Source organism: Macrobrachium nipponense, chromosome 26 (genome assembly GCF_015104395.2).
Source record: "Macrobrachium nipponense isolate FS-2020 chromosome 26, ASM1510439v2, whole genome shotgun sequence".
Lineage (NCBI taxonomy): Eukaryota > Metazoa > Arthropoda > Malacostraca > Decapoda > Palaemonidae > Macrobrachium > Macrobrachium nipponense.
Window position 1 is genome coordinate 28447361 of NC_087215.1, and position 21830 is coordinate 28469190.

At 37.8% G+C, this 21830-nt stretch overlaps 1 protein-coding gene across 5 annotated transcripts in view; it reads left to right on the forward strand.

The window, feature by feature from the left end:
• The window catches only part of LOC135200099 (uncharacterized), a 643452-nt gene that overhangs the window by 604119 nt on the left and 17503 nt on the right, over positions 1-21830 (forward strand). Inside the window, exons 1-3 of one of the 5 annotated variants that reach the window (XM_064228420.1) lie at positions 3299-3424; positions 9080-9270; positions 9806-9945. In XM_064228420.1, coding sequence (XP_064084490.1) covers positions 3363-3424; positions 9080-9270; positions 9806-9945 — 393 coding nt within the window. In that variant the 5' untranslated portion in view covers positions 3299-3362. The other 4 variants (XM_064228423.1, XM_064228421.1, XM_064228422.1 and 1 more) reach the window with 4 other exon arrangements.

The following is a 21830-nucleotide window of genomic DNA, read 5'->3' on the forward strand; positions in this document are numbered from 1 at the left end:
AAGAATTAATTAAACTTTACTTTGTTTTCAAGTAACAGTTATTTTCCCTGATATTGTGAATTTCACTTATGAACTTTGAGTTTAATAATAAATTTTTGTATTTAAAATTTTTATAAGTATTTCATTTCTAACCAGTATATTTGCATATGATTATGATTATGTTAGGTAGAAACATAGAGTGGTAATTGATCGGCTTTCCTTCAATTTACTTGAAGTGACTTAGAACCAGGGAAGTACTTAGACTTCTGAAACCAGGGAAATACTTAGAGTTTTAAAGTTGTTGATGGAGTGATGCCCTTTGATTAATTTAATTACTTACAAGATTACCTCACACCTGTTTTGATGAACTTAATCTGATTTTCTGTAATACTGGTAAGTTGTTAAGGGATCACTGTTGCCTTTAGAGTATTCAGTCGTTTAATACCTGTGATGAGGGTTCAGGTGTCTGGCTTTTGTGAGGTAACAATAAATGAATGGTAAGTGTAGTAACCAGATACTTGGCACTTCGTAACAATACACATATATACATAATGAAATGTAGGCGCTGATACTGTTTTGGAATTAACCTGCTAGTTCAAAGGTCCAAAAGTGTTTGTCTGTTTTAGCGGAAACTATCCATGTATATTAAGATTTGCCTTCCCACTTGGAATATATGCTGCGGCCGCCCATGTTATATATATTTATATAATATATATATATATATATATATACATTATATATATATATATATATATATGTGTGTGTGTGTGTGTGTGTGTGTGTGTGTGTGTGCGTGTGTGTGTGTGTGTGTTGTGTGTGTAACTGAATCACGAAAGTTTGGAACGTGATAAATCCATAAGTAAAGGTATAAGCCACAAAGGAAAGATAAACAACGGAGTGTCTGCAAGATCTTTCGACTCGGCATCCTTTACTCAGCAGACAAACTGACTTACATGAAAAAATGAGAGTACAGGAAAGATCATAACTGACAGATAGGGATTATAAGGAGATTAGTACCTAGAATCCGACACACCTGGAGAATGAGTAACCTTTCCAAACAAGCATAAACGTGGGTACAATTTAAGAACAGAAAGATTAAGTCCAACTGCTCAGACACAGGGACAAGACAATTAAAGGATTATACAGGGCGACAGCTGACCACATTCAGACTTTTGGTAAACACAAACTTATACACAAAATAAATTAAACATACATATACAAAGAAAATATCTCTAAGGCAACTAATGTTACAAATACAAGGGCCTAAATGAAACAGGCCACGACTAATATTAAAATTACAATGGGAAGTAAATTGTATTATGGCAGATTCTAAAATATTTCGTGATAAGATATCTTTTGACCTTGCAATTACTGAACTACCAATCCAATTTATCCGGTGGCTCTTCTAAGCCCTTGCTCGACTGCCCGAGATAAAAGGAGGGGCAGTCCATACATGGAATTTTATAAATTATGTTGTTGCTTTCCCTGGGGCCATTTTTTATTAACATTCCTTTTAGTGTGTTATTGTAGGAAAAAAACAAGGTTGACCTTAAAGGCTGTTAACAATGATTTAATGGTTTCAAATCCGTTAAAATAAGGCAAACTGAATGTTCTTAGAATTTTCTTTCTCTGTGTTACTTACACGATAAAACTTTTTGTGGGCTTTATTATAGCAAATATCTATATATGTGAAGGATAACATAAATCTGTCCTATTTTTCTTATGTATTAAATTTCTTTATCCAAATATTGGGGATTGACAATGCGCAATGCTTGTAAAAACATAGAAGAAAAATTATATTTTGATGTTAAGATGGTGGCCTGAATAGAAATGAACATAAGTTAATTTGTTGGTTGGTTTCTTATAAATACTGAATTTACATTGAAATGGTTCTCTATGTATCAAAACTTCTAAGAAAGGGAGGCAATTGTCTTTTTCCAATCCTAGAGTAAACTTAATCGATGGTACCTGGTTATTTAATTTAGAGAGTAAATAATTTACATCAATACCAGCAGGCAGAACAGCTAAAATATCATCAACATATCTATACCACTTTACAGTCCATGTATGGACTGCCCCTCCTTTTATCTCGGACAGTCGAGCAAGGGCTTAGAAGTAAGATTAAAACAGCATAAATATTCTGTCAAAACTGGGCAAACAGCTAATGCAATATTCATTCATTTAAGTGAACACAACCACCGGATAAATTGGATTGGTAGTTCAGTAATTGCAAGGTCAAAAGATATCTTATCACGAAATATTTTAGAATCTGCCATAATACAACTTACTTCCCATTGTAATTTTAATATTAGTCGTGGCCTGTTTCATTTAGACCCTTGTATTTGTAACATGTTTAAGAATGACCTCAAAGACATAATTACAGACTTAAATGAAAATTAGTTGCCTCAAGAGATATTTTCTTTGTATATGTATGTTTAATATGTTTTGTGAATAAGTTTTTGTTTACCAAAAATCTGAATGTGGTCAGCTGTCGCCCTGTATAATCCTTTATTTGTCTTGTCCCTGTGTCTGAGCAGTTGGACTTAATCATTTTGTTCTTAAAGTGTACCCATGTTTAGTATGCTTGTTTGGAAAGGTTACTCATTCTCCAGGTGTGTCGAATTCAGGTACTAATCTCCTTATAATCCCTAACTGTCAGTTATACGACCTTTCCTGTACTCTCATTTTTTCATGTAAGTCAGTTTGTCTGCTAAGTAAAGGACGTTGAGTCGAAAGATCTTGCAGAAACTCCGTTGTTTATCTTTCCTTCGTGGCTTATACTTTTGTGTGTGTGAGAGAGAGAGAGAGACGAGGAGAGAGAGAGAGATGAGAGGAGGGAGAGAGGAGAGAGAGGACGAGAGAGAGAGAGAGAGAGAGAGAGAGAGAGAGGTTGCTTGTGATGAAGTTCTTCCAAGGAAAACATTACTTAAAATCATTGTAGAATTGGACAAATTCCTGATAGATACTAGGAAGAAATATTGAAGCGCGGTTAGGATATCATAGGATGGTACTGTTATGTTTTTCGTAAACAGTAACTTGTAAAACAATTGAGAAGGGGCGATGCCATGTTCGAAAACTTCGACTTCGAATCGAAGCATCAAAACAGCAGCGATCAAGACTATGAAATATTAGAATTTATTGGTAAAGTTAGCATTTTTTGCTGTTCTTTTGTTATAATGCTAATGAATTCTGCGTCGGCGAACATTTCCAATGAATAGGTTTGTTTTATTAAGCCGAGAAAAAAAAGTTTCATTACGGAAACAATTGCGTTTGTTTGACTCGGCATTCAAACCCCGTTTCAACCATAACCGAACCACTGGAGGCGAACCGATCCCATCCTGGTTGCAACGCGTTTCAACGTTCGCCAAATCTTTCGCTCGTTTATGATAAATCGAAGGACAATTATCTTCTCTCAAACTATGGAGATACCGACAGTGTTCGTCAAGTACATAAGTATAATTTCACGGGGTGATATTACCAAAGACACGAGTAGAATTTCGTTATTTTGTGTTATTTTTTTTAAACGTCCATCTTATGTTGATGCGTTTAACCAGAAACGATTTGTAACCAGCGTAAACAAACTATTTCCCAGTTAAATCCTTTGTTGTTGTTTGTGTGGCTGTCAGGTCATGTTTCTTCGTGAATAACCTTTGAAATACCGCGTTCTTTTACATTTATAGACACCTTTGGGACATTTACTGATTATTTAAGGCGCTTCTTCTTCCCTATATGATGAACCTCCGGAAATGCTGGTATGATTCATTTGAATAATTTTTGGATCTAGCTAGGTAGTCTAGAGGCCAGAATCATTCTCCTTGGAAATATCAAGATATTTGTAACCTAATTCTTCTTTATACCTACTTATTCGTATGTGAATATTAACATTTGGGGTAGATGCTTAGGCTAGGTTAGGATGTTGGTTTGGGTGACCTTTGCAACGTAGCCTACGTTAGTACATGGCTTATGCTCTCAAAATGCAGACATGGCTACAGATTATTGGCTAACACTTTTGTAAATATTCACTAACAAAGCCTATACTTTAATTTCTTGTGGTAGATCTACCTAAGTACCAATTGCTTCTCATCGGGTATTTCCTTGGAAATTTACTTTTTCTGCACTATGTTGGTGGTGATTAAGAATTTACCATAATTTTTTTCTCTTTCTGTTGTTGACTGTATTTAACCTGTAATTAACTTCAGAACTGATTACTATGTTTTTGTATGCTGGCTGTCCTTGAATGCTATCTCACATGCACAGTGTTACAGGGGACATTTGGTGAAAAGTGGAGTTTCCATCTCTGGGGAGTGCAGGGGTTGGAGGCCCACTAGCTATACCTAAGTATCACAGCCAATTAGGTGTTCGTTTGGTTGCTTTTGTAATTGCTTTCCTTAGCCGATCCCTTCTTGATCATACGGCTCACTGATTCATATTCGCGGAACCCTTTCTTACAGTCTAACACGGCCAACTAGGTTAGGTTAGGTTAGTTTGGTTGCTTTTGATCATATGGCTCACTGATGATTCATATTTGCGGAACCCTTTCTTACAGTCCTTGTGGAGTTGTTACTACTTAGGAATAGGCCTTATTATTATTTGTGGATGAAGTCTTATTCATTTCATCTGGTTTCTTGTGTCACCAACCTAAAATGTATAGGGTAGATTACCACGGCAGGCCAACCAGGCCACCTACAATCAATGTTTGCCACCCTCCGAAAAAGTACATTATAACGCGTCCTGACACCCGAGATGGGCATCAGTCGCGACTTGTTGTTGGTGAGAAACGGAGCTAAAGACCTCTACTCTCCTTTCGAAGTAAGTATTTTCTCCAAAGTTAGAAATTAAGGCCAAATTTTAAGATTTAAACAGAGGGTACTGAAAATGGCTGCCCACGGCAGTGGAAATCTCACCAAAAAACGCTTTAGAAATTTTTTACTTACAACTAAAAATGTTTTTCGAAGATTGACGCCATCTCGATGTTTACGGCAGTCGCTTTTGTGTCAACAAACTTTCCATTTCCTGTGATAAATCCGCACACCACTTGTACCCACAGGCTGGAGCACTTTTATCACAACAATCGAAACACGATTTCTCACCAACAACAAGCCAGGAGTAAACAGCTGTTTTGGTAGAAGATGATGAGAAGCGTGCTCTTAGCTAATTTTTAAATAAGTAGTAAAACATCAATATTTTACATATTTATGATGATTAATTTGAAAATATTCGTTATTGAAAAACAGTAACTCGACTCTGACTCAAATTTAAGTAATTATTTTTTTGTTCTGAATTAGTAACGTTCTTTTAAGTTCTGTACTATGACGTCATGACATCTTGACTTTCGTACCTATTGTAAATAATTGCTATACTCAACTGTCATTGCAGACAGTTTACCAGTTATTCATGCAGATTGTTATCAGCTATACATGTAATTGTTATAATCGTAATGCGCATATATATCTTTATTATTTACTTTTTGGATATATGAAGATGTTTTACTGCTGGATTATCGCCGTAGTGTGACGCAATCGTTTTCGGTCCATGGGCCTCCGTCTGTTTTTCACACCATAAGAAAATTATGGGGGCCGAATTTGCAATGACCAGAAAGTCGTTATAAGAGGAAAGTTAGCATTGAGGGGCATATGTTTTGACTGAGAAAAATACAAATTTATTCAATAGCTAGCTTGTAGAAAATACTTGGTTATAAAAACTTGATTGACAACTAAGCAGCATGTCTACTATGGGTTTTCAGAGACAGTGCAAGCACGTTTTTGGGCAATACCTATTTCTGTAACGAACACTCGTAACAGAACGAGTTTTATTTTGCTATAGTGCATTACACCCAGTGCCGTAATTTATAAGGGTATCGTGAATCATTAAATCGTAAAGAATAACGACACTTGGTTCCTTGTACCAAGAGACAAAAAAAACTCCATTATGCAGAAATGGATACGAACACGTGTATAAAGCTCCACCTACCCTCTCCCCAACCCCCCCCTCCACCGCCATCCCTTTTCTTCTTCGTTCCTCCGCCTTCCTTTCTCTCTCTCTCTCTCTCTCTCTCGTTGCCATTCGGTATGTGTTGACCCTCCCAAAACTGGGTATAAGACTACACACAAAACGTTGAAATTGGTGAAATTAGGCTATGTATTGGAAGTATATACATAAATATTAAAGCAATTTATCATTATTGCATTACTATGACAACTAGAATTCATGGAAACAGTTTATAATAATGGAACGGCGTATGTGTGAAGCCTCCACTAATGTGGCAACGATGATTTTGCCATTCTTAGCATGCAAACATTAAAGCATGCAAACATTAAAGGTTACATTTATTTCTGGCATACGATTATTAAAGAAATTCAAAATACTAATAAAGACTGAAATCAATGAAAAGTGCTAGCAAAAACAAAAAAGCAAAAAAAAAAAAAAGTAGTCGTTCCTCTGCACTTTTCCGTATTCGTTCCTCTATGGTTTTCGGCAGCCAGATGTACGAAAAACGTTTTGTTAGAAACATTTGATTTTATCTACTTTAGAAATATCTGTAATTTTTCGGGGTAATTTGGTTGCAAAAAAGGGATAATATACATGAATTAAATCAAAATTTTTAAATAACAAAGTAAATTTAAACTAAATAACGAGTAAAGTAAACAGTTTAGGGAATAAAACTTTGCAGTTTCGTCGTCTGTCGTCGTCTGCTGTTCGTAATTGTGTTTATGGCGCGCGCGCTTAGAAACCAGGAACAGCAACGGGTTTAAAGTGCAATGTGGAGTGAACTGAGACCAAAATGTGTATAATAACAATCAAATAAGCACTGTGGAGTTTCAGTTGTGATGGCAGTAAGGATAAAAACCGCCGATTACAAGGTAAGAATGAATTCAGTTCCAACCATAACCCCGGGAATAACAAGTTTCATACTTTCACTAATATAGGCAACAAAATGTTGTTTTATTGTGCTGATTACAACTGCAATCTTGAGTAAGATCAATAAACGTTACATACATACGCTAACATTGTTCAAATGAGTGCTGGAAGGCTGGGGCGGGGAAAGATGGTGGCCGTCACTGATGAGAACCGTCCATGCAAAACGTAGCCGCCATATTGGATTTCAAAACTTGCCTTGAAAACATATTTTTTACGAGAGCTCACATGCTTATTTTTAGTTCGTATGGGGCTTTCATATATCACAATATGTTGACGAAACTTCAGTCTTTTAAATGGTATGCTTAGAGTTGCAATTGTATTCATGTTTCACCAATTAAATATCGAGTGAATAAGACCCGTCTACCGTGATGAGGGTTGGCCTGTCGTGATATTCTACCCTAGGTATCCCATGAGTTTTCATGGACCTAATCACTTAAAAGGAAGATAGTACACTAGTTTATGCTCAGTTTGTAAGTGCCTAGCCTAAATACAGCAATTTCCCATGAAGTTTTTTTATGTCATTAAGCCATGACAGTGATTGTGCAAGTAGCATTATTTAAACAGTGTACAGTAATGTGGTGTTGTCCTCCCAAAAGTGACTGAAGCAGTTTTATTTAAGGCACAGGATATTGGTACGGCAGCCGCATCCCTGATTGCGATAGATATTGGTACGGCATTTAATTGCGCATGCGTCAATTTCAGACTTCCCGCCGTACAAATAATGTAGTGTAGTGGGGGTATGTCTGATTCTGTCAGTGGTGCCGTATTGCGCTATAGACTTGCTGTAGGTACAGCAGTTTGCTAATCATGCAGCAGTTGCCATTCACATTTGCTAAGAGCTATAGGTACAGCACTAGAAAATCAGCGACAGTAGTAATAATAGTCGAACTGAATTGTTTCGCTGAACATGTTCAATTCAAAATGTCAAAGTGAAGCACCATACTGTCATCACCAAAGCACCAAAACATTTTGACAGTAAATGAAAATATAAAAAAATCACAATGATACTTAAACATACTTAAATTTTGACTATATACATGAAAAATAAAACTGAAATAATCTATCTGTTTACTTCATGTCTTCTTTGAATCTCCTCTGAACCGTGTAATAATACATCAGTTTTCACCGAAAAACAGATGTTTTCAGGTTTCAACGAGCTGAAAACAGCAATAGACATCTACGAAGAGTCAAACTTCCAGGAATTGTATATCCGTAGGTCACGAACGATCGAATTGGCCCTGAAAAGATCTCCGAAGAGGAGATTCAAAGAAGACTTGAAGTACACAAAAATCGTGCTGTGCTGTATTCATGGTAGTAAGGAAAACTACCAAAGTCGATCCTCTGTTAAACGGCCTAATCAATCGAAGTAATCATCCAAATCAGGTCTATATTAACAGCATGTTTCCCATATTGGACACACTACTGGCTGCTGCACTACCTTACTAGCTAAGCCTCAAATCTTCTTTGAATCTCCTCTTCGGAGCTCTTTTCAGGGCCATTTCAATCTTTCGTGACCTACGGATGTACAATTTCTGGAAGTTTGACTCTTCATAGACGTCCGTTGCCTTTTTCCGCTTGTTGGAACCTGAAAACATCTGTTTTTTTGCGAAAACTGATGTATTATTACAAGGTTCACAATGCTAGGTCATCATTCTCTTGCTGTCACTCTGAGGCGGTAAACAAGGGTTCACGCATGCGCAATTCACAGCCATACCAATATCTATCGCAATCAGGGATACGGCTGCCGTACCAATATCCAGTTTGTTTATTTAGTCTGTACTGAACCATAATACTGTACTTGAAAGCATTAAGGACAGTTCTGTACTTGAAAACTTTGATAAGTACAGTACTGTAATTGAAAACATTGATAAGTACAGTACTGTGCTTGAAAAAATTGATGAGTACAGGACTCAACAACATGTTGGTAGGTGCAGGACTGGACAAGCCTATATGTTCAGTATCTGGGAAAAGAAACATAGTATTTTGATGGAAAGAAGCCCTTCAATTTAGGCCTCATGTTATTTTTAGAATTCACACCCCAGTTTTAGTTAATATGTGATCTGTTTTAAAAGTTAAATTTTGAGTAAAAAAAATCCTTGTTTACAGTATCAAGATAACACAGTTACTGCAGGAAGTATGAACCCTATGTTGGTGTTGTATTAATCGCCTTGCCTTTTTACAGGAGCCGTAAATTTGCCTGTGAAACATGCATGACATTACACGGGACAGAGCAAGAGGCTTTTAGCTGCTGTGAGTCACGAGAGGAGGAGACAGTTGAAGTGAGCCTTCATGATAATGCTGAAGTATCTCCCAACCAGGAGGGCTTACACCCATCCTTGGAGACTTATATGTCTCCAGGTGCTTATGGCGCAAGTAAGTTGTTATCCCAAACAGAAACTTATTATTCTATGAACATCATGATTTAGAAATGGATGAAAATTAATTAATAGGGTGTTACCAATTACATTGCTTTGTGGCGTTGGTCTATAACTTATATCTTCCATTGCCATCCACCCTATTCGAGTTTCCTCAGGCTCTTCTTGTAGTCACCCTATTTAAGAAGAAATCCTCTTATAAAAATTGAAATCAGTAATTATGGTGATATATTGCATATAGTACAGCATTTGTCTGTGAAGACCTTCTTTTAGTTTCTATGGTGAGTCCTTGAAAGGATAGTCAACCGCAGCTCCAGCCTTCTCCTGTTATACTAATATAATGGGAGAAGGTTGGATTAGGTTATACCATCAAGTTATTAGATCTTTCTCTCTTTCTGTCTTTGTTCTCAGTTATTGATACATTATAATCTACACTTGGAAGGAAATGTTTCTAATTTGTTAAGTGTTTCAGTCCAGGATAATCAAAATTTATTTACATTTTCCTCTTAATATTCAATCTGTGTATTTAACAGATATTAAGAAAACAAAATGGAGTCGGGAATTGTTCAGCCTCTTTTTGGATGAAGTTGAGCTTCGATACCCGTCATTGCGAGACCGTGCTGCAAAGAAAATAAATATCTGGAAAGAAATTTGCAGTGCTTTAAATATTCATGTAAGTAGTTAGTTCTATTCAGTGTTTGCATTTTCTTAACTACTGTTTTCACATTTTATTGGAAGTGTTTATGTAGTTTCCACTCTGTGTACCCTGTAATTTGGAGTAATTATCTGAAATAGTTAATATTGTGTGTACTGATCAATACCATGAGTCTGAACTATTTACTTATAGGAGATTCTTCATTTTTTTTAATCTCCTATAAGATAATATAAGCATACTGTACTATATTTGACTAATATTCTTAATGGTTTCACCAGACATTTGGCCTTATCTTCTTAGAAATTTATGCTTCTCTTAATGATGTTTGGTAAGCGAGAGTTATTTCCTTTAACTCTTATGTGTCCTCTCCATCTTACTGTACCTTCTGTAAAGTGCTGTACTCTTAAATGAATGTAACTGTGTGGGAATTTGATATATGACGGTTAGTGGACTGTAAATTTAATAGATAGGGGTTACACAGTTTCTATACGTACTCAGAAGAATTGAGTGCACTGAGTTCGGATAACACAAAACACTTTGCAGCCTAGCCTATACTGAAAATATTCACTTGCCTTACCTTAAAGAAGAAATAGGATAACTCAGGTCACTTTACACTTGGATAAAACTAATTCTTCTCACCCAAGCTGCAAAAGAAATAATTAAAGCAACACAACCTGTCCTAGAACTTAAATGATACTGGCTGAGCCTAGACTCATTTATAACAGATAAGGAAATATTTCATTGTTTCAAAATCAGACATATAATTTAGTTCAATACAGTAGTAACACTACCATCAAGAGTTTATCAAATAAACTAGGCTAGTCTAGGGGAACACGAGTAGGTTCAACCTAGCCTAGCTTAATACTTAGTATGACTTACATGGGGGCCTCAGTTCCCGGGCTTGTAGCAGATACAGTAAGCCTCACCTATTCAATATACCTAAATGGACTTTAAGTCTTAGGCTAATATAATCTCTCAACTAACCACTGCACAAAAGACTTGGCAGGGATAGAAATTGTAGCATGTACTTACCAAATCTAGGCTAGCCTAAAGCTCGGGCATAGGTACCTTACCTTACACTTTGGTTCACCTACATTGGCCTACCTACTAGGCTATGACATAAAATTATAATAAATGACAAAGGAGGGCTTATCTGCACTACTGTTAGGCTGAATGATGACTCATACTCCAGGTTGGCTTGGACTAGTATGTAATATTCTTAAACTACTCTTAGCCGAGGGAGGGCCTCAGAATCACATCCATCGAGATCCCTCTTCCAGCTCAATCTTCCCTCCAAAATCTCCCGCTCCTCCCGGCAGTGTATTATAACCTACGTCTTTTGATTTGTTTTGAAAAGTTCTCTTCAGCCTAAAGTTAGTAATTTATTCAAGCAAAATGAATAATGTGGGAAAATGAGGCCCAACAGAAGATATAAATGAAAATAGCAGTCACCAAACATAATAAACAAAACAATAAGGAAAAGAGAAACAAATATCTCCAATGTAATTTTCGTTCATAACGAACGATCCCGAACAGACTGCTCACCTACGAGGAATTACTCACACCAACACTGAATGACAATACAATGACCTGACACCACCCAACCGTAATACGCAGCTAATACCAATCACCAAAACTAAACTAAAACACAAAACAAAGCTGCAGAAACTCAAACTTGAATAATGAAACAACTCGCAGCACAACGCAACTTTCTAACTGATGATCCACAGACCAACACCACAAGAGAGAGAGAAAAAAAGAGCAAAACAAAACATTAAACTTGTCGAAACTCGACATCAACAAGGTCACAGTTGTAGACTACAGGGATGCTTTATTGCATAATAATGTTTTAGGATCTTCCTAGATAATGACCCCAAGAGTTTTTGGGGGTCGTTATGTTGGATTAATATTTCTTGGAAGTCATTATGTTTATGATTTTTACAGTTTTTTTATGTTTTTACGGTAATCCCCAATGGGCTTGTACTAAACACACTTCAAAGGTGGATGCATATCGGGTTAAAACCCTTGGGGGTCACTATCAGATACTTGTATTTGAAATTTGAAGAGAAAAATGAGAAAAAACAGTTCATTAAGAACTAATTAAAGTGAGAAAATATGTTGTAGGCTGCAGTAGTACATTGTGTGGGTGATTTGCAATGCTGGTTATTGTACCAGTACAAATAGATAACTGATAAGATTACTGGGTTACTGTTATGAGTATTCAAGCTGTGAAACATGCTCATGAAAAAAGTCAGAGACCTTTGGCTTGCTGAACAAGCCTCTGCAGAATAGGATGTCAAAATATAAAAGACAAGGCAGAACTAAGACAAGTACTATGCACTACAATAGATATATTCAGTATTTTTCTGTCTGTATGATGAAACACAATGCATATCCATAGTTTTTTCTAAATGTGTAGCTCTGTAATAGCTATAGTTTATGAGTGATAAACTTCATGTTTAAGCTTGCCATCAGCCATCCCCAGAATCATTCTCTGACTAATTGACCCCTGCAAAATACTATGCAAAATGGAAGTACCTTAAACACACAGCATTAGGACCTTACATATTACTGTAACTAAACCACTTTACTTTATGTCCTTAGGTTCCAAACTTGCTGTATCTACCCTCTGTCATTTTGCTGTACCATAATGTTGTACAATTTGGGTACACTAGTATGTAAGTAAATAGCGGTTAAGTAAATAATGAAAATGAAAATCAAGGAAGAATGGGGCGTAAAGTAACTTTTCATTCCCTAAAGTTATAAGGACTAGATTACTTGCCAGTAAGACTGTCCCATATACTGAATATCATTCACTTTTTATGTACCTTTGATTGTTAAATTTTCAAATAAAGTTTTTTACTTTTGAGATAATGTTCTGTTCAGGAATGTGCGAACCTGTCCCCCCCCTTTTTTTTTTTCTTTTTTCTTATTTACTAATTTTATTTTTGAAGACGTAGATTTAAAAGAAATTTTGAACCTTTCCTAAATAGTGACCACCCCAAAAAAGTTTTAGGGGGTTGTTATCTAGGACTAATATTTCTTGTGGTCATTATCTGTCTGATATTTACAGTCTCTTGTTTGTTTTTCCAATAATCCCCAACGGGCTTGTACTAAACACACAGCAAAGGTGGATACATACTGGGTTAAAACCTTTGGTGGGTCTATCTAGGAAAGATCCATAATTTTTATATCTCAAACAATGCAAGTATAAATGCTGAGCTTTGTTTGTCTTGTGACTGCATTTCCACTTTGAGGATAAAGAATGAAAAAATATTTATTGTATCAGTTCTAAAAGTCAGTTGAATTTCTCAAGTTGAGTGTTTTGTTGATGTTGCCCCAGTAGTCGAACATAATGATACCATAGCTTTCAAAACTAATTCTTATTTAATAGACTCAAATTCCATTATTATTTTAGTAATGCAGGTTGTTTATGTAATGTCATTGTTTACATAACAGTAATGATTCAAATACAGTAGTTTACCAAATTTATGAAAGAAAAACAAGGCCCAATTATGTATGGATATGAATTTATAATTAAATTTTATGAACTAGTTATGCCACAGTGCTCTGGGCAGTATATTGTACTTGGTGGTGAGACAAATGTTATCAAGCGGTATTCCAGCATTAGGATGTTTCCGCAAAATACAAGATTGAATTAATCCTTATTTACTGAGTCTGGGAATGGAAGTAACATTAATAATTTTCATTGTATGTCTGGAACTGCTTATCATTTTCTGCTGCAATTGGGTTACTGTAAAAGGAATGTTGCTTGGATGAGGGACTGAATTTAAGAATGCCAAATCCACTTCTTTCAGATTTCTGCCAAATCCACTTCTTGCAGATCAAAAGTGTAGACTCCTGTTATGGTTTGTTTAAATTCTTAGAGATATAAAACCTGCAAAACACAACACTAGTATAGATAACTGAAGTAAATATGTTAACAGAAGATATTTCTATTTGGAAGGGAGTAATTTTACATGCTGTGAAAACTTGTAACACTTCTCAGTCTTTACTTGGCAGTGCAGCCTACTCAAATTTTTAGCTGTGCTATTTTTGTGATTGAAGGTGAAAGTAAATCTAATCTTGTTGAATGTGTTGTAAGTCTCATACTCTGGTTCATTGAAGTAGCAGTTTGGGTCACTTATGTAGTAATATCTATTGTGTGCCACTTGAAGTTTGCTTTGTGGTGCACATTGTACGTAGATGATATTTGGGGGATCCCTTCTTAGGCTCAAAGTACCCAGCTGTCCAACTTCTCTAGTGTTACCTTTCTCCAATTCCATTTTCAAATAGAACCATTTGGCTACGTCAAAAAAGCTTAGAAATATTAATATGGTATATAATGATATTTAAAAAAAGCTTATAAGTTTGAATTGCTGTATATACTCATGTATCATGCAACTTTTGAAGACTTAATTTTGAAGCTAATTTTAAGGGGGTTACATCATACATGAGATTTAAAATTCGAGTATGTAATAATCACATATTAATATCGCATGATAAAATATAAACATAATGGATATGCATTTTTGCCATGGATCTTTTAAAAAGTTATGCTTTACTTCAGTGCATCCAATAATATTATATGTACGTATTTTCATATTACTATTTGTTTGTATTATAAAATACAAATATAGCAATCAATGTTTTGTTTTAGAAATTAGCTGAGGGTGATTGCGAGGTAAGTTTGTTTTGCTGTATTGAGCTCAAATCAGCAACTTTCTTGCTTCTAGTTAGCACAAATGAATCTCAAGATACTCTATTTTTATGGGACATGGTTATTCTACATTATACAAAGTGTTTTCCAAGTTGAAATATCCCTTAAAAATTTATCATTTGTAAACAAAGATTAGTTATTTTTTCATTTGTAGATGGTGCTGAGGGCATGCTTATTGCATAAACAAATCAGCAGATTTTTTCTTTTGTAGATGGTGCTGAGGGCATGCTTATTGCATAAACAAATCAGCAGATATTTTCTTTTGATCTCATCAGAATACTACGAGCTTTAAGTATTTATCTTTTATTGGAGTGAAAACCGTAAAATGTGTTCTTTCATGCCCAAAACATGTTTCTCTCAAATTTTGTTTACAGTCGAGTTTGATGGTACTATTCCAAAGTTTGCAAGAGTTTCATCCACATTGCCGATGTATGATAATAGTCGCTAGCAGATCAACATTCTTTCCTTAGCTTCAGCTAAAACTTACAGATTAAATTTAGCAGTATATGCCCTTGCCGATCTTTTCTCCATAGTAAGTAAGGATATAGTAATGTAAAAATATCAGTTCTATTTTCCTTAACATCATTTGTAACATCTCTACGGTAATTTTATACTATCGTACAATGGTTGAAATGCAAGCAAAATGGCTGTTCTTATCGGATTCGGTTGTTCATAGTAAAATCAGCTTTTCATACATTCAACTTACCTGTCAGATATATACTTAGCTATAGACTCCGTCGTCCCCGACAGAAATTCGAATTTCGCGGCACACGCTACAAGTAGGTCAGGTGATCTACCGGCCTGCCGCTGGGTGGCAGGAATAGGAACTATTACCTTCTAAGGACAGATTTTCTCTGTCGCTGGGAATGTAAACAATACGTTTGCTTTCCCTCCTGATTTGATTTTCAGGTTTCTTCGCCATTGATCTTCTGGGCTAACTTTTACAGGGAAGTAATGGATCTTTAGTTCGGCATACGCTTTTGTTAACTTTTAGTAATTTTTTGATAAAATTAACTTCGAAAATTTCGAAGATTACATTACGTGTAACTACCAAAGTTTTCGGTAGACACTCAACACTTTCAAGAAAGGGAATTACTTATATTTATTCATTAATACAAATAAGTGTTAGAATTTGATTGAGGAAATGTATATCTTTCTTCCTAATTGGGGAAGTCAGAGAAGTAACTATATACGCTTCCTTTAGAAGCTTTATTAGCTCTTGTGTTAACGAGCAATTAGAGTAGTAACAGTGCTAGTAGTTGTTGCATCCTCATCACCTTCTTACTTCACAGAATCTACAATTTCATATTTGCAAATTGAAGATAAATGGATGTAGGTCAAATGCGAGCTCTTAAAAGGTAAGAAGTGAATATAGTGTTCCCCATTGCAATAGAGGGTGCGTCTGATCGGCTCTGTCTCGCTCCCAGGTCTAGACCTCTTCCAAGCTCACAGGCCCAGAGGAGAAGGAATGTCGGAAGCCTTACGGAGGTTATGGAGAATCCCCACCGATCAGGCGTCCCCTCGGCAGGTTCTGTAGAACGTCCCAGACTGCCAGGGATAGCCATTGGAAAGGCATCCTAATTCAATGTGTTCCCCTTATTATTATCGTCTCGACGAATAAGGAGAAGAAAGATTCAACGGCGTAGATTAAATGAAGATGCAAGATAATCTCGTCATGGGTATCAGAACCTCAAAAAAGACTGCTAAAATATGATATCATTCGATAGCAGTGGTGGTAGAGGCATTGCCCTATCCTGTTTTCGTCCCCTGTACAACAAGGGGGTTTGAAATGATTTTTTTTTTCAACAAATTCCTCATCGGTACATTTATATGAAAATATATCTATTTGGGGAAGAACGAATTAGATATTAAAGAATATTTGTTGATCAAATGATTATCAATCTCGTTTAGTGATTAAACATATATAATAACTTTTAAGCTTCTAGCTTATTCAGAGCACCAGGAGTATTTCGAGCAACGATACTCCTCCTTGATGCCAGGAGTATTCGGAACGAGATACTCCTGCCAGGCGCCAGGAGTATTCTGAGCACGATACTCCTTCTAGGCGCGAGGAGTATTCGGAACGCGATACTCCGGCCAAGCGCCAGGAGTATTTCGAGCAAGATTTTTTCTCCTAGGCGCCAGGAGTATTCGGAACGCGATACTCCTGCCAGGATCCAGGAGTATTCTGAGTACGATACTCCTCCTAGGCCCCAGGAGTATTCTGAGCTCGATACTCCTCCCAGGCGCCAGGAGTATTCTGATCACGATACTCCTCCTAGGTGCCAGGAGTATTCGAAACGTGATACTCCTGCCAGGCGCCAGGAGTATTCAGATCACGATACTCCTCCCAGGCGCCAGGAGTATTCGGAACGCAATACTCCTCCCAGGCGCCAGGAGTATTCGGAACGCAATACTCCTGCCAGGCTCCAGGAGTATTCCGAGCACGATACTCCTTCCAGGCGCCAGGAGTATTCTAGGCAAGATACTCCTGCTTAGAGCCAGGCACTTTCTCCTACAAGAAGAGCCTGACAACCACCAGGAGTCCTCCAGGCGAAAGGTGAAAGACATTCGAGGCTTCTCCTGATAGGGACGGGAGTTGTCGCACAGGCGGCCGTCGCCCTTGTCAGGATAGTCTTAATGCAATAAAGGCAAGAGCAAGTTCAGCCTTTTCCTGGCAGAGACTCAAGATGTAGCAAAGGCGGCTGTAGCCCTTGTCAGGTTAGAGTCGGTACTGCTAAAAGCTCTTCACCTTACGAAAGCAGGCGCTCTCCTCCGGTTGCTCATTCTTCTCCCAACTTGATGGACAGGAAATGGAAGATAGATCGGGACAGGAAATGGAAGATAGATCGGAATTGGAAGCCAATAAGGGGGCAGGTCTCTCAGTTTATAAGACCTTAGCAACCTTTTTTTATCGGAAAAAATTAGTTCATTACTAATAAGACGATATTAAAATCTTCCCCCTTCTAAAATAATGCAACCAACCATTTACAGAAAGAGTGGCAATCGTTTGCAAATTGAACAAGATTCGTACGAGCTCTCATTCATTGATTAGAGGCTCTTCCAGATAATAGAGGCGTAGAATACGGCCTTATATCTAAGAGATTTAAAATTTGAGGGATTCTCTTCGATCCTAGGGTTTTCGTTGCGATCTCTTTCGACTAATACTAATTCGTGTTTATTGATGAAAAGAACGAAGAGGGCAAGATTTCCATTCTCTCTCTGCATCGGAGAGGAAAGAATGTAGTAAGAAACGACTACTGAATGACAAGTCATATACGCATACCATAGTTGCCTTTGTGGTTCGCTACGGAATTATCTATATCCTAACAGGATTTTTCTGGTAAGGACTTCGCTTAAAAGGTTTGTTACGACAATACCTACTCAGCTTAGGTATTTAACAAAGGTTGTTTGGCTTAAATTTACATAATTGAGAGCTTCCTTAGGCTCGAGAATAATTTTATTATATTCCTTCATTGAATGAAGTAACTGGCAACTCATGATGAATGCAGCCAGGCAGCAAACGAGTCGGCCGGGCTGTCATTGTAAGGCCAATACAGTACCATCCAGTTCCCTGTTATGAACAGTCGGTTACATCTCTCTCTCCAACGGGATCGAATGGTTAACCGTATATTCCCCCTACAATCATGGACTTAGTTTCGAATGGAGGGGATAGTTAAGCTAACATAAATAAAATATTGTCTGCCTTTTGCTAAGAAGCTTTTAATAAGAAAGATATTATAACCTTTCAAGGCTGTTTACCGTAGTTAACATTATTAAAGGATTCTAACGCAGCAGAACATTATATTATATAATGCTTTCATGCTTACGAAAGCATGGCTTATTAGAATACATGCTTAGTGAGAAGATGGATGTAGTAGAGAATTCACTTTAAGACTACGGTATGGTCAAGTCTTTCGAGAAACGCACACAACCTTTTTAGAATCGGATATTGCTCAAGAGAAGATGGATGAGTGGGATGGGAAACATTCTCTTCGTGGCAGAAATGGTTTCCCTGAATGGACTATACTGCGTATATAAGTTTTTTCCTACTAAGAACGGAATTAACATGTGTAAGGATGTCGGGTACCATAAAGGCACAGATGTTCTGGCACATAACATAAAGAGAATTAGAAGAAAGCGCCAGCCTGGCGCAAAGCGTCAGAAGCGCCAACCTGGCGCAATGCGCCAGAAGCGCTAGCCTGGCGCAATGCACCAGAGGCACCAGCCTGGCGCAATTGTGCCAGAAGCGCCAGTCTGGCGCAGAAGCACCAACCAAGATAATTTCTCGTTTAGCGAGTTATTAACCTAAGAGTCCAGTAGCCTTTCAGACAGCAGGCTCGGTAACGGCAAAATTCGTTCCTGATTTCGTTACCCGTCTAATCGGAAAAGGGTCGCTTTCAGGAAATGATAAAATGATGGATTTTAATCATTTAGGCCAATTCCACGACTCTCATATCGCAAGAAGCATCGAGAATCTCTTTTTTCGCCCCTGTTCGCGTTAACAAAAGAGAACCTATTGGAAACAGGCACGGAACGTAACGATCCTTACCAGGTTTGATGCAAGATTTTGCACGTCCGTGAGAACCTTCTCGATCGACGATAATAACTGTTAACGTATGTTTAACATTTATTGGAAAGAGTTGTGAGAACCTGCGGAAAGTATTCACAGATCTCTTCGCAAGGTAGAAGACGAGCGAGCTTCCTAAAACTGCTTCCGTTTCCTCGAAACAAGAGGGGTAGCAAGATACGCCATCTTTAATTTAAATAGGGGAATAAACTTTAGTCTTTTTTCCCCTAGTTATATATATTCTTAACAGATATTAAGATAAATGGGCGTCAAAGGAAGAAGATGAATGCCTCATTTTGGCCATAGAGAGGTTGGATTCACAGAGGTCACGTTCTTCTCTCAGCATGTGTCGGAAGGCTTTTCTAAGAGAGTAGAGATTTTATCGGAATCTATTATAAATAATGGACCTGAAAAACCTATCCACTCTGAGTCTGTCTGCGTGCAGACTGACCAGAAGTAAACATGAATGAGAGATTTTTCAAGAGAAGTTTGATAACTCCTTCAAATATGCTAAAGACATAGAGTTGCTGCAGATCGTGCTAGAGGGAAGGGGGAAACTGTCCTCTCCCGATACCTCTGTGAACCACATAGTGGTTTTCTTCCCTTTCAGAGGGAAGAATCACCTTGGTATTTTCTGCTATCAATGAACACAGTAAAAGGATATACTCGGTCTCGACAAAGAGTATTAGAGAGAGCAGAGAATTAAGATCTTCGGGATCTTATACAATACCTCTATACGACAAGAGTAGGAGATCTTATACTTAGAATGGGATCCTATTTTGGGCATCAGATTCCGTGTTCTGACAAGATGGAACTACTGCTCATCAAATGTTTCTTTTGGTCCTAAACGACCAAAAGGACAAGTGAAATTTTGGGCTTTGGAATCTGGAATCAAATTCTATAAAGACTCGGCAATGGGTTCTTGCCAGCATAGTATGTTTGGCAAAAGAACTAAAGCCTTTTATTCCTGAATCAACGCTTTCAGATAGAGGATTCGTTGTCCAGGCAATGTATTTACGTTTTCATCTACAGAGGAAGAAAAGGTTTTAAACGTTTGCTGACATAGTCTTTGGAATGCGATGAGGTCTCAAACTACTTCCCAGAAGGTTCAGAGAGATACATTAAAGAGCTAGAAATCAGGAGTCCTCCCAATTTCAGCTCAGTCTCTCCTTAAACTTCCAGGCTCCTTCCCTTCCTTCGGGCAAGGATAGGGAAGAATCTGCAACGAGAAAACTCATCAACATGTAGGAAGAGAGCTCGTTAGCAACGGAAGTATTCAAGAAGGATCCTTCTCGGAGGAAGACTTGTCTCTAGGACTGTTAGATTTCCTATCGTCTACTGGATGTAGCTGACTAAAATCATCTCCCCTTGCCGGAGGGACTAAAAGCTCAAAGTGAAAGAACTTCTTCCACCCTTCTCCAGTCTCCTGATAAATGATTGTGGATGTTCAGGACTTTCGGACAATGTAGCGCCAATCAGGCGCCAAAATACCAGAACAGGCGTAAAGACGCCAGAGGAAGACAGTCCAAATAAACACTGTCATTGTCTGATGAGGAGAAGGAGCGGGCCTCCAACCTGGCGCAGGTGCGCTAGAGGCAAGCAAATCAGAGAAAGTGTCCGATGTGGACATCGTCAGTTTTCCTCGAGACTCTTAACAAGCTCAAAGCTCCAGCAAGTGGGGAGAAGTCAGCCAGGCACCAAGCGCGAGGCTCCAGGCAGGCGCCAGGCAAGCAACATGCACCAGCCAAGCGCGAGGCGCCAGACAGGCGCAAGCCAGGCTCTAGGCTTCATCCAGAAGAGATCAATTTCAAAGAAAGCCCTGGTCTTCTTTGGAACAGTGTGATCTCTAAAGCACTTCTTAAGTAACTTGATGATTCCTTCAAACAGCTGAGAATTAAAAGCGCTTGAAGTGCGAGCTTTTAACAATTCTTGTTCTTTCCATAACAATATGTTGTGAGAGACATATTAGCTGTAATTTACGGGAGATGCAACTCTGTGTTGTCTTCTCTTTGCACGAAGGAGGTCAAGTTGACCTATGAGAGATCCTTCTCTCTTGGTTACGTGTCTACGGATACGTAGCTGGGATAGGGAGCCGACACTGATCCTTAACTAGTGAGTTAAAAAATTTTATTTTAACATAAGTATACTATTTTCTTTGGGTTATTTGAAATGAGTTTGGGGATAGCTCTTTTCAAATTAAGCACAAACCCTCGTGTTAGGATCAGGTGATCGGGATCGGTGTTGTGCTCCTTAATTATGCCAATAGGCATAGGTGTGTTGTCATGTAAGTGGATAAGACCCCATTGACAAATGCACACTAGATTCTGTCAAGTAAGTGGATAAGACCCCATTGACAGATCTACAAGAACTCTTAGCCATAGGTCACATCCTCGCTGAGGCTCTTGAGACGAAGCAGACTACTAGCAATAGCTAGGAAGTCGACTCTTCGTCAAAACACATAGGAACCAAGGTTTTATTTATTTATTACCTGTCTAATCAGTAAATAGCTGTCTCTTGCCCTCCACCGAGGGGTGCCAATCAGCTAAGTATATATCTGACAGGTAAGTTGAATGTATGAAAATGATATTGTTATGATACAATAAAGTTTCATAC